Source organism: Cervus canadensis, chromosome 18, assembly GCF_019320065.1.
Source record: "Cervus canadensis isolate Bull #8, Minnesota chromosome 18, ASM1932006v1, whole genome shotgun sequence".
In the NCBI taxonomy this organism is placed as follows: Eukaryota; Metazoa; Chordata; class Mammalia; order Artiodactyla; family Cervidae; genus Cervus; species Cervus canadensis.
This window is the reverse complement of record NC_057403.1, coordinates 26270809-26283962: the sequence shown is the minus strand read 5'-3', so window position 1 is coordinate 26283962 and position 13154 is coordinate 26270809. Positions and strand designations below refer to the sequence as shown.

General features: G+C 51.8%; 2 protein-coding genes across 3 annotated transcripts; one reads left to right on the top strand and one right to left on the bottom strand.

The window, feature by feature from the left end:
- The first annotated feature begins 682 nt into the window (after positions 1 to 682).
- On the top strand, positions 683 to 1785 carry SDHAF1 (succinate dehydrogenase complex assembly factor 1). Its single transcript, XM_043437509.1, has one exon. The coding sequence runs from the start codon at positions 794 to 796 to the stop codon at positions 1148 to 1150; it is 357 nt and encodes a 118-aa protein (XP_043293444.1). The 5' UTR covers positions 683 to 793; the 3' UTR covers positions 1151 to 1785.
- Positions 1786 to 8334: 6549 nt separating this feature from the next.
- Positions 8335 to 12915, bottom strand: SYNE4 (spectrin repeat containing nuclear envelope family member 4). Of its 2 annotated transcripts, XM_043437458.1 has the most exons (9): positions 12882 to 12915; positions 12658 to 12795; positions 12111 to 12261; positions 11182 to 11325; positions 10718 to 10912; positions 10398 to 10646; positions 9369 to 9446; positions 8627 to 8685; positions 8335 to 8535 (listed from the first exon to the last, which is right to left on the bottom strand). In XM_043437458.1, exons 2-9 carry the CDS (start codon positions 12783 to 12785, stop codon positions 8355 to 8357), a joined length of 1185 nt encoding a protein of 394 aa, XP_043293393.1. In that variant the 5' UTR covers positions 12786 to 12795; positions 12882 to 12915; the 3' UTR covers positions 8335 to 8354. The 2 variants fall into 2 exon arrangements, with proteins under 2 accessions (XP_043293393.1, XP_043293394.1); XM_043437459.1 differs by lacking the exon at positions 12882 to 12915 and having other exon boundaries at positions 10733 to 10912; positions 12658 to 12875.
- Between the last annotated feature and the right edge of the window lie 239 nt (positions 12916 to 13154).

The following is a 13154-nucleotide window of genomic DNA, read 5'->3' as shown; positions in this document are numbered from 1 at the left end:
GCCTTGCGGGCCTCCCAGCGCTACGGGGACGCCTCCGGATAGCCTGCGGGAACTATAACGGAGTTGCGGCTGACTACCTGATACTTCCTGAGGTCTGCGAAGTGCCAACATAGTCGAAGAGTTCCGTGTGGGCTGGACTCGGCTTCATCAGCTAGGGAGGCCCCTCCCTCTCCTACCCGCAGATCCGACTCTCAACGGCAGAGAGCGCTGCCGGCCCAAACAGGCTGCGTTTGGGGGCTTATAGCGCACGGCATATTCCCAGCACCGAGAGACTGGTTCTACCGGCTGTGACCCAACACTTTACCGCGTATTCTCGTCCCCAAGGGTTGGGACCCTCGATGTACACTTGCTCTGGGAGTGGGGACGCACGGAGCTTCCCAGGGTTGCTTTAATAAATGAGGATAAACCCACGTGTGTGCCCGTCTTCCCTCTCCCAGTGCCCCCAGCGCCCTGGGGAACACAAGGACCCTACCCTCTAGCTCTCTCCACTCGCAGGACCTAGGATCCCCTGGTCTCTTCCGACCCCAAACCTAAGGGTCTCAGCGTCTAGCGTCCTCCTCCTCCAGGTCCTCAAGCGTCCTCTCAAGGACACTGATGTCCAGTGGGCCGGGCCAGTGAACCATTAGCTCCGCCCCTTACTCACAACATTGTGACGTAGCAGCAGCGACAACCTATGAGGCGCGACGGCGCCGCAAAACTGGGAACGGGAGGCGGAAGTGCCTGTGGCGGTGTTTCACCGCTTCTCCAGACTGTGCTGGCGCGCGGTTCCGTGCCCCGCGCCCCAGCTACTACCATGAGCCGGCACAGCCGGTTGCAGAGGCAAGTTCTGAGCCTGTACCGCGAGCTGTTGCGCGCCGGGCGCGGGAAGCCGGGCGCCGAGGCACGGGTGCGGGCCGAGTTCCGGCAGCACGCTTGCCTGCCACGCTCCGACGTACTGCGCATCGAGTACCTGTACCGCCGCGGTCGGCGCCAGCTCCAGATGCTACGCTCGGGCCACGCCACGGCCCTGGGTGCCTTCGTGCGTACGCGGGGCCCGACCGAGGAGTCCACCGGCGCGGGGGCCCCAGGGACCCTGTCTGATGAAGGTGACGACCCGAGGAGACCGCTAGACAGCGTGAGGACACAAAAGACCCCGCTGGATGGACGGTGACCGGCTGAAGGGCTCGGCAAATGGCTCAGGGGGACTGGCGGACCGGGGAGCCCCCGGATGGAAACTGAGAGGTCTTGAGAAGCTAGATGGACAGATTGAGGGAGATGAAGAGCCCTCCTGGGACGTGGGGTTCGATGGCGAGAAATGCCCGGCTTTACTTGCTGTATGGTACCGGGTCAAACTTAACCAGTGAGGCTTGGGGCGGACTGTCAAACTGAGAGCTACTTACCCTAAGGCCTGGGGAGCCAAGACACCCCGCTGTTGGACAGAAAGAGACTGAGACGCTCTTGTCTAGAACCCTGAGAAATACCACTGCTGACTCCTCAGAGACTCCCCTCTCCTGTATTTAACTCTGAGAAGAGCAGACTTTTTCGTTGAGGAGTTTGGGATGATGCCCTGATGGACGGTGAGAAGCCTGGAAACCCCCTCAGAAAAATCTTTCCTCCATTGAGACCAACTGGGATTGGTGAGGAAGGGGGTAAGGAGCCTCTCACCCCCGCTAATCAGTTAAAGACCCCCTCAAGCCCTCTACATGATGGTTCTGAGGGGGAAACCTCCCGCCTCCCCGATTCCTGCCCCTTACCCTGCTCAGGACTGTTGGACAAAAAGGCAATAAAATGGGGTGTGCTTACTTACCTGTTGGTGGTGGTAAAGATTTGATGTGTTTGGGGATTTTGAGGGTTATCAAGAAGTGACCCTCTGGCAAGGGATGGGTGTGGGGAACCCTCTAGAATGGCAGATTGGTTGGAGCAGCATAGTTCTTTCTCCTGGGCAAATCCATGGAGGGAACCCACCCTGGTTTGACCCCCAAGGAAGCCCCTGTTGACCCCTTAATGGAAGGTAGTGAGGCGGAAGAGGAATGGTGGAGCTGAGGGGGCCTGGCTGGTAACCCTTGCGGTAGTAGTGGGACCCTCAAACCTCTGGCTAAGGAGTCCAGCCTCAGCTACAAGCTGGAATTGTTGTTAGCAAGGCCTAGGGGTAGGAAAGGAGAGATGCACCCCTAGGCCACAGACATACCTCTTCCCATGTCTCCACAGGGACATGCCCTAGACATTCCCTGAGGTGTTGCATTTTGTAGCCCTCAGCTGTATTTGCACCCATTAAATAAGTAGAAAGCAGTTAAGAGGAGGACCTCAGGAAAGGAACTCAGCGCTCAGATCAAAGGTAGGATGCCATGGCATGCCTGCTGCTCAGTCGTGTCTGACTGTAACCCCATGGACTGTAGCCTGCGAGGCTCCTCTGTCCATAGAATTTTTTCCAGGCAGGAATACTGGAGTGGATTGCTATTTCCTACTCCAGGGGATCTTCTCAACCCAGGGTCTCCCGCATTGGCAGGCAGATTCTTTACCCCTGCACCACCTGGGAAGCCCCAAAGGTAGGATGGACCAAAGAAAAACACAGTCTCTGCCCCAATCCCAGTGCGGGAGGCAGATACTCAAATAGTTATAAAATGAGGTTGAAATCTGAAGAATTACGAGGTGTTTGCCAGGATATAGGGATAGGCTTCTAAGCAGGGGGACCATGTGGGTAAAGGCCTGGAGAGGGTGAAGGGGAGAAATGCTGGGGCCTGGAGAGCCCCAGAGCACAGGCTGTGCGGTTCATGCAAGTGGCTTCTACTTCAGCTTTGTCTCTGGTTGGTACTCAGCCTCCATGTCCATGTTCATCTGTCCGCCTCAGTTTCTTCCACCAGGGTGTTGCTATTAATCCTGGCCTGGCTGCATTTCATAGTATAAATCGAAATCTTGAAAGTGGCTAGTGGTGTTAAGTCCTACCCATCCAGCCCACATTAGGGCTCCACCTGCATCTCCCTCCTCTTCCTCCTGCTCATTCCTGGCTCCAAGAGCTTGAGCCCTAATAAGTTCCAGGATGGGAGCTTCTGGCAGGGTCACAGGCAGTGATCGAGTTCTCACTGGGGCTGGGTGTCCTGGTCAGAAGGGAGTTACAGGGTGAATGTCGGGTGAGTAAGAGCTTGGACCCTGGAACTGGATGCTTAGGTTTGAATCGCAGTTCTAACACTTACTGATTACGTGATCAGAGGCAAGTGATTTAACCTCCTTGTGCCTCAACACGCTTATCTACCAAATGGGCACACTAACTACAATAGTGTCTCCCTCATGCAGCTGTTATGGTATGTTTTTGTTCAGTCGCTAAGTTGTGTCTGACTCTTTGCAACCCCATGAACTGCAGCACACCAGGCTTCCCTGTCCTTTACCATCTCCCTGAGTTTGCTCAAACTCATCTCCATTGTGTTGGTGATGCCATCCAACCATCTCATCCTCTGTCGTCCCTTTTTCCTCCTGCCTTCAGTCTTTCCCAGCATCAGGGTCTTTGCGTCAGGTGGCCAAAGTATTGGAGCATTAGCATCTGTCCTTCCAATGAATATTCAGGATTGATTTTCTTTAGGATTGACTGGTTTGATCTCCTTGCTGTCCAAGAGACTCAAGAGTCTTCTCCAACATCACACTTTGAAAACATCCATTCTTTGGCACTCAGCCTTTTTTATAGTCCAAACTCTCACGTGACTACTGGAAAAACCATAGCTTTGACTATATAGACCTTTGTCGGCAAAGTGATGTCTCTGCTTTTGAAAACACGGTCAGGTTGGTCATAGCATTTCTTCCAAGGAGCAAGCATCTTTTAATTTCATGGTGCAGTCACCATTATGATACAGTGAATTAAATACCTGCGGCAGCAGAGAGTGATGTCCCAACCCCATAACCCTCCTGTCTACTTGAGTTCACCTGTAGCTGCAGAGGAGGGCTCCCAAGAGACTGCCAGCTTCCTGCTCTGAGCCCCTGCATCTCTGCTCTTCTGCTTGAGGGCTTTCTAGGAATTCTGAGAGGTGGGTTAATGCCCTCAGGAGCAAACTGCAGCCTGTGGGGGACAGCAGTCACTGGCTAAGTGCCCCAGTTGCCTGTTGTCTGGTGGGACTGAGCCCCAGGTACTCACAGTGGCTCCCGCACCATAAGCATCTGTTTTGCCTCTGCCCTGTTCATTCTGTCTCTCCTCATTCCCTGCCTCCTGCCTCCTGGGATCACATCACAAATATACCACCTCACTCAAGCCCTTATCTCAGAATGTACTGATGTTAAAGCACCCCCAATGGTCCTGTCTGTGTCTGCTGCTGTTTTCTCTCTTCTCAGGGACAGGGTTACTGCATCTCAACCTGTCAAAGAATCTCCTGATATAAGAAAATTGCTATAAAGGACTTAGGGGGTTAGAATAATTTGGAATATGCATTGTGGGTTAATAATAAAATGGAACTGAGTGTTGAAATTTCCTGAATCCAGTAACTGTACTCTAATTGTGTAAGACAGTGTCTATGACATTAAAAACTATACACTGAAGTATTTAGGAGTAAAGAGCATCATGTCTACAACTTACTCTCAAATGGTTCCAAAATATGTGCATAGATATATTACTGAGAGTGTGAATGGTGAAGCCCATGGGGTTAAATGTTAACAGCTGATGAAGGTGGATAAAGGGTATGTGAGAGTTTCTTGTTACTAGTCTTAAAGCTTTTCAGGAATTTGAAACAAAACAAAAAGTTACCAAAAAGACAATGTCATATATATAATGACAATATCAGTGTCTTACTGGTCATTTGTCTTTGGACACCAGGTATCTTCACACACAGGGTACATTTTTACAAGAGATTTGAGAAAAGCAAAGCCTGTATTTTCTGAGACTTGGATAGATCTCTCATACATAACTTTCTCACAGATTTAGCAATCAATTTAAATTCCTGACCTTCAAAATAGTACCATCTGCTCTCCCTCACAGGTTCTGATCTCCACCCTGTCGGAGTGACAGGTCACTAGAATATGTTCTTGTCTTGGGTCACAAGCTCCACTCTCCCAAAAGGGCGACCAGGTGCATGAGGTGGTCCAGGGGGCCCTGGGGAATTCTGGGAAACTCATCATACTGGACGAGGAGCCACAGGTCACCTGCAAGATCCCACCAATCCCGTTCGTCTCTCTCTCTCCTTAGAATGTCAGCTCCATAGGGACCAGGATTTTAGCCTGTCTTGTTCACGGTCATAATCCTGCTCTTTGACCTGGTTCATAGCAGACACTCAGTGAGTAGTAAATGACTGAGTGAATGACATGGATTTGTTCCATTACTCAATCGGTTGGGACAATGCTGCCAAGACTCTGCACATCCATCCAGTTTGCTAGTGACCCCAAGGATACCATGCCTCCTCCTCAGCTGGGGACAGGACCTGGTCTGGCAGTTGAAAGATAACAGACCCAGGTTTGCACAGACTTCTCCCTGAATGTGGAATTACTCTGAGGATCTGCTGCTTCCTGCCCTCCATCCCCCAGGGTCCATTCCCCCTTCTGGTAACAGCTCCCTGATTTTTTTTTTTTGAGAACTACTCCCCTCTACCCATTTTAGTATGAGCAAGGCTGACTGCAGCCCCCAGTGAAGCATGTGGCACTAACCAGAGGAGCTGGCTTCAGGACTTAGACAGTGAAGAATCTGCCAGCAATGCAGGAGTCCTGGGTTTGATCCCTGGGTTGGGAAGATCCCCTGGAGAAGGGAATGGCTACCCATTCCAGTATTCTTGACTGGAGAATTCCATGGACAGAGGAGCCTGGTGGGCTACAGTCCATGGGGTCACAAAGAGTCGGACACAACTAAGAGACTTTCACTTCACTGCAACTCTTCTATTGGGCTTCCCAGGTGGTGCTAGTGGTAAAGGACCCGCCTACCAATGCAGGAGACATAAGAGACTTGGGTTCGATCCCTGGGTTGGGAAGATTCCCTGGAGGGCAGGATGCAAACACATTCCAGTATTCTTGCCTGGAGAATCCCATGGACTGAAGCGACTAAGCACACACACACCTCTCTATTGACTGCTAAATTGGTGGGATGTAGGCTTGGCGGTTTCGAGGGGCACTCCCCACCATTTGGATAAGACTGAAGCCAGAACAGGAAAGAACTGAGCCCCTGGATCCAGCGTGCTTGCAGTCCTGAACTTTTTGAGTTACCTACTTAATTAATTATTTATTAATTAATATTATAAATTATAAAATTAAAATTATATATTAAAATTATAAAATAATTATTAATTAATTATTAATTCTCAATTTTTAAAAAAGAAATTACTGTTGTTTTTGTTTGCTTTAACTATTTATTTGGCTGCGCCGGGTCGTAGTTGTGGCATGCAGAATCTTTAGTTGCATCATGCGGGCACTTTTTATTTTTTTAGTTGTAGCGCTCCGACTCTTAGTTTCAGCACATGGTAGCTTCAGTCTGCATTGCAGCATGTGGGATCTTTAGTTACAACATTCAAACTCTTAGTTTCGGCCTGTGGGATCTAGTTCCCTAACCAGGAGAGGAACCTGGGCCTCCTGCATAGGGTGCTCACTATCTTAGCCTTAAATCAATGGAGACTGGGTTTCACTCACTTGCTTCATGTGTGGCCTCAGGCTAGTGGCTTCCCCTCTAGAGCCTCAGTTTCCCATTTCTGTTAAGCAGGGACACATCATTGGGTGGTTGTGAGAATTAAAGGAGGTGTCTGTCTTAAGTGCGCATCCAGGAGACTAGCATGGGGCTCCTGCCTCTTGTTCTTGAGTCTGGTTCTGCTCCACCTCTTGTCCTGATACTTTAAGCTCTGGGAGAGGATAAGCTTAGACACCTGAGGCTGGGGACTGGACTCCAGGACTGAGCCCCGGCAGTTCAGCTTGGTGACCTGGGAGAAGGCTTTCACAGTCCAGTCAGTGATGGCCAGCCTGGGAGCCCACCGTGTAGAGTGTTTGAACACAGCACCTGGATGAATGCAGATCAGGGGCTAAAGCAAGTGCTGTCAGCAACCCACCAACATCCCTCTACCCCTCCTGTACACCTGCACCCCCTAGTAGCCTGTGGAAAGCACCTGTGCCTCTTTGCCTGAGGGTCTTTTTTTCTTTTTTTTAATTAGTTGGAGGCTAATTACTTCACAACATTTCAGTGGATTTTGTCATACATTGATGCCTGAGGGTCTTTACAGGCAGGAGAGGCTGGAAGTGCTGGGGAGTTAACATCTCCAGGATTAATCCTGAGTCAATGAGAGATGAGAGCTGGTACATTGCCACAAGTCCTTCACCTCTAGTGTGTCCCACAATCTCCCAGAGGTCCCTAGGGGGATGGCACGCCAATGCCCAGAGAAGCAACCAGCTCATTGACTCCCTTCCCTGGCTCACTTCCCACTCCCCTGTCAATTTGCCTAGGATCACCCCATCAAAAAAACTACCTGTGCTTGAGGGACTTCCCTTGTGGTCAAGTAGCTAAGACTCTGCTCTCCCAATGCAGGGGGCCCAGGTTTGATCCCTGGTCAGGGAACTAGATCCCACATGCCACAACTAAGAGTTCAAATGACACAACTAAAGATCCCTCATGCTGCAACTAAGACCCAGCACAGACAAATAAATAATAATTAAATAAAAATACATTATATATATAATATATATATATATTATATATATATATATACACACACACACACCATGTTTTAAAAAACAAAAAACTACCTGTGCTTGAATCTTTGTCTGATGGTCTGGGGGAACCCAGCCCAAGATGGGCTGATTCAATTCTATATTCTGTGCTCAAGGCAAAGGGCTCTGTGGAGGGGGTTATCTAGAGGTACCAGGGTCATACAAAGATTGTCAATATTCAAGCATCCAGTGTCCTCACACATCCTGCTATAGAATGAAGGTTTGTGTCCCCTCAACACTCATAACCCTCAATGTGAGGAGGTGTGGGGCCTTTAGGAGCTGATCAGGTCATGAGGGTGAAGGTCTCATGAAAGGGATTAGTGCCCTTCTAAGAGACCCTAAAGAGGGACTTCCCTAGTGGTCCAATGATTGACTCCATGCTTCCAATGCAGGGGGTGTGAGTTCAATCCCTGGTCAGGGAACTAAGATCCCACATGCCACGTGGCCAAAAACAAAACAAGAGAGAGAGAGACCTCAGAGAGTTCCCTGGCCCTTCTTTGATGTGAGGACACAGGAAGAAGATGGCTATCGATGAACCAGGAACTGGATCCTCATTAGACAATCTATCAGCACCTTGATCTTGGACTTTTCAGCACCCAGAACTGTGAGAAACCAACTTTTGTTTCTAAGCCACTCAGTCTATGTTATTCGGTTACAGCAGCCCAAACAGACTAAGACATGTCCTTTAACAGTGACTATTTATTACATATGTCTGGACTGCATTCTCACATTGGAGGGGGACCATTGACATAGCTGAGTTCCAGGTAAGGTGTCCTGATCAGTTGGGCAGGAGAGCAGCAGGAACCCCCTGACGTGGGCAGGAACAATGTGATACCCACCAGGAAAAGGAAGAGGAGGAGGAGATGGAAGAAGGTCAGAGGTCGCCTGGATGCAGGAGTGGGCACTCTGTGAAGGGAAATACAGTGTTCAATGTACCAGTGGGTGCCACCATGAGCCCTGTTCCCCAACCCCCGGATTCCTCTCCCAGACGTCTTACCCAGGGTCCGCCTCCAGCATCACATCTTGGAGACTGGAAGATGCTTGCCTCATCCTGTCCTAAACGTAGAGAGCCGCCAGCAGCAGAATGGGTGAATGTGACATTTAATGTGCTCTTTACCTTACTACCATGGACAGGCAGAACTGGGCTTATTTCTCCTCCTTTCCTAGCACCCCTTCCATCCTCAAGCCCCCATGGGGACTTGGAATAGCTCCAAATGTAGTGGAGGTCTGTCTGTGCCTGCCCTCCATGCAGTCCCCCTTTTCCTGTTAACGGTGGTTCAACTTGGAGAGGAAGGTATCATAACTCCCCACTTTTCTGAATTCACAGTTCTACTGCCATGACTAGGCATGTGACCAGATCTGGCCAATCAGAGCCCTCCGTCAGCTTGGCTACTGTGATTGGTGGCGAAGCGGGAGTCTGACCTAGAACTTTTGCTGCCGTTAAGTCCGGAGCATTCTCTCCTGGGGTGAGTGAGCCAGTGGGAAGTGAATGTGTAGCTGCTGGGGCAGCCGTGTTGCTGAGAAGAAATCCACCGTGAAGTAGAGCCCAAGACAAGGAGGGACTGTGCCCTGGCAGTATTTGAGGTCTGAAATTCAACAGCGCCTGGACTTGTCAGTTAAGCGGGGGAGAAAAACAACAACCCAGCATCCCCGTTTTTTGTGTAATTCAGTCAGGGTTGGGTTGCTGTCACTTGCTATCGAGATTCCTGAGTGATACACCTGGCTGAGGACCAACTCACTCGAGACTTCCGGAGCAGGGGTTGTCTTTGGTGACCTGCTATGTGTTTCCGGTGGCTGACGCCCGACATGAGCGTGTCCTGTGGGGAGAGAGAGGTGTGGGGTCCTTGGAGAATCAATGACAGACACAAAGTTGAGGAAGGGCCACGATGGCAGTATGGTGTCATATAGATGAGATTCTGGGGGAAGAGCGAGATCTCAGGGAGAGATGAAGAGAGGACCAGAGCCCCATAACAGCAACAACAAAAAACCCGAGAAGAGAGACATTATTTATTCATTCACTCAACAAATATTTAATGAGAGTCTGTTACACTCCAGGTACTGTTCTAGGAGTTGAGGACACAGTGGGCATAGAAGCAGGCAAAATGCTGGCATACATGGAGTTTATATTCTAGCAGGAGAGAGAGAGAGATTGTAATTTAATAAATATATAAGTCAAGATGTGGTAAGTACTGTTAGGTGCTAACTTTTCGCTCAGTCGTGTCCGACTCTTTGTGACCCCATGGACTACACAGTCTATGGAATTCTCCAGGCCAGAATACTAGAATACTGGAGTGGGTAGCCACTCCCTTCTCCAGGGAATCTTCCAACCCAGGGATCAAACCCAGGTCTCCCACAATGTAGGCAGATTCTTTACCAGCTGAGCCACCAGGGAAGCCCAAGTAAGAGGATAAGGAGTGATAATGTTCTGAGTCAGGTCTCTCTGGGGTGATATTTGAGGAGAGACTGGAGTGAAGGAGGAGGTGAGCTGGGGGTTTGGAGATGGGAGTGTATTTGAAATGTCTGAAGAGCCAGGAGGGTAGTGTGGTTGCGGTGGGGTGAGTGAGGGGGAGAGTGAGAGGAAATGAGGGAATGTAGATACAACAGAGAGACCCGGAAGGAGAACACCAAGACACCAAAAGAGAAAGAGACACTGAGAAAGACAGAGCCAGAGGTTCGAAGGCCTTCTCGAAAGGCAAGGACCCTGTGAGGAGACACACAGAGGGTCCCATGGTTGCTTTGGGGGAGGAGGTCACCCCACCTGCTCTCACCTCCAGACTTTGTCCTCTGCTCTGGGGGCCCCTGTGGCCACACAGCTCACACGGAGCCCCTGGCATCCGGGCTGTCCTTCGCCCCAAAGGCTCAAGGTCCCCAACGTCCCCCGCCGGGTCCCATTCCAACTCTGCTGGTGTGGGGAGGCTACTGGGTGCCCAGGGCCCCCAGACCCCACCAGGGCCCGGCCCATCTGAGTCCCCCTCGACCTCCAAGTCCTGTTCCAGTGTGCTGGCCTCCTCCAACACCTGCTCAGAGGACAGAGGTCATGAGGGTTGAGACTGGCACCCGCACCAGGGACCGCCAGGGTGGGCCATACCAGGCTGGTGCTGACCAGCTGGGCCTGCAGCCGCCACAGATGCTGGAAGATGCTGTTTTGGTGGGCTCTGAAGGCCCTCAGGACCTGCTCCAGGGCTGCCCGGGCCTGAGGCTCACTGCGCTGCGCCAGCCCCTCACCGAATACCAGCAGTGCATCTAAACGCTCAGCTGCCCCACGTAGGTCTGCCTGTAGCGCCTGGGTACACACAGTTGAACATCATCAATACAGCCCACCCCACCGCCTACACACACACACACACACACACACACTGGGTACACATGGTTGGACATCATCAATACAGCCCACCCCACCGCCTACACACACACACATACACAGAGGCACCAGAAAACCAGAGACCTAGGACTGGAGTTACTACCCCCACCCTCTTCCCATCCAGACATGGGGAACATGGAAGAGATCCATTTCCAGGGGAAGCTGGTCCCCATCCTGAGGCCCTTACCCACCTGCAGCTGGACCATCCTGCTCTGGGCTGACACGCAGGGCCCCAGGCCTCGCTCCAAGTCCTGCAGCCAGAGGCTCAGCCCCAGAAGACAAAGATGCAGACTGTCCTGCTCAGCCTCCAATACCTCCCGGCCAGAGATGGGGTGCTGGGGAACACAGGGCTGAGTCAGCGCCGGTGAGCCAACTGGGACCTTGCCCCCACTCCCATTGCACCCAGGCTTCTGCCTTCTGGATGCTTCTCTGCAGCAGAGTCCATCTGTGGGTGTGCCCCAAGGCCACTCCAACCTAGAGAAACTTCCCAGTGGAGTCAGGCCGGAGAACCTCTAGTTCAAATTCTCCAGGTTTTCAAGGCTTCTAGAAACTTGTCCATATAGGGCCTGGGGGTCTTGAAGAGGCAGGGGTAATGGAACCGAATTACTCCCACAGGGAATGGGGCTACACCAGGGCCAGTGATGAGATAATTCTTGGACTTCCCCGGTGGTCCAGTGGTTAGGAACCCACCTGCCAATGCAGGGCACATGAGTTCGATCCCTGGTCCAAAGACATGCTGTGTGGCAACTAAGCCCGCACCACACCTCAACTACTGAGCCCATGCACCACATCTAGAAAGCATCCCCACTACAGAGTCAGACACATTGGAGCAACTGAACAATAATAACAACTCTCCACAACTAAAGATAGCCCACATGCAACAATGAAGACCCAGCACAGCCATAAATAAGTAAATAAAATATTAACATATAATTCTCTCTCAGTTTATAAAATATGAAGTAGTAAACAGGTCAAGAATCATTGTCTAGAGCATCCCACCCCCACACAGTTGGCCAACACTTTTCCGGAATCATCGCCTCATCCCTGGTGTGGAGGCCAGACTCTGGGAGACAGACAGGAGGTGGGGGCTGGCCCAGGGGCCCAGGTCACCTCAGCTCACCTCTAGGTGTTTGGCTCCAGCTGACTCCTCAAGAGAAGAGGGCGCTGGAAACCTGGGGAGGTCAGCAACAGGCTCTGGGCCCCTCGGCCCACCCCGGAACTGCTCTGGAGGGTCCAAGGAGTCCTGCCCCAGCTTCTTGGCCTGTTCTGACCTGGGAGGTAGAGGACAGTGACAGGCCCCTGGGTGAGTCTAAGTGAAAGTGAAGTCGTGTCCAACTCCTTGCAACCCCATGGACCGTAGCCTACCAGGCTCCTCTGTCCAAGGGATTTTCCAGGCAAGGGTACTGGAGTGTGTTGCCATTTCCTTCTCCAGGGGATCTTCCCAACCCAGGGATCGAAACTGGGTCTCCAGTAAAGCAGGCAGACGCTTTACCATCTGAGCCAGCAGGTGAGTCTAGGTGCGCATTATTCACTCTACCCCACCCGTGTCCCGGGTTACCTCTCCCATGTCCCCAGGGGGTCTTAGCCACAATACCTCCTACCCTTCAAGGGCCCCTGCTAATGCCCCTGCCACTTTGGACCCCAGTTTCTAAAGCCCCAGCCCCTACCTGATGCTCTCCTCTCCAGATGCAATGCAAATTGCGTCTCCAGTAGCGTCCAGTTCCCTAGGGGCTCCGGGGGGGTGACTAAAGGGCTCTGAGGGAGATCTAGGGCCCAGAGGTGGGGGCCGGGCCATATTTGGGAGCCTGGGGACAGAGAGTCAGTAAGGACCCCCAGCAGGAGCCCTTTTCCTAGCCCCCGTCTCCTAGAAGACTTCCTCAGTAGGACTCACCCAGGCCTGAGGCAGCCAGAAGCCCAGGGGCAGGTTCAGCTCCACCTCCTTCCAGGTGGAACCTGGACCCAGGTAATTTGATGCCCAGCTCAGGTGACCCTAGCTCCATTTAACTCCTTCCTCCCTGGCATACCAGTAGCTGACTCTCAAGTTCACCCCACCCAACTAAGGGGTTTCCAGATATGACCCTGCCGGCTCAAGAGCTCCAAGTTTTGAGCCACTCTGAGACCCAGACCTCTCACCCTGGGAACCCATGTCTGCATGTGCATGCAT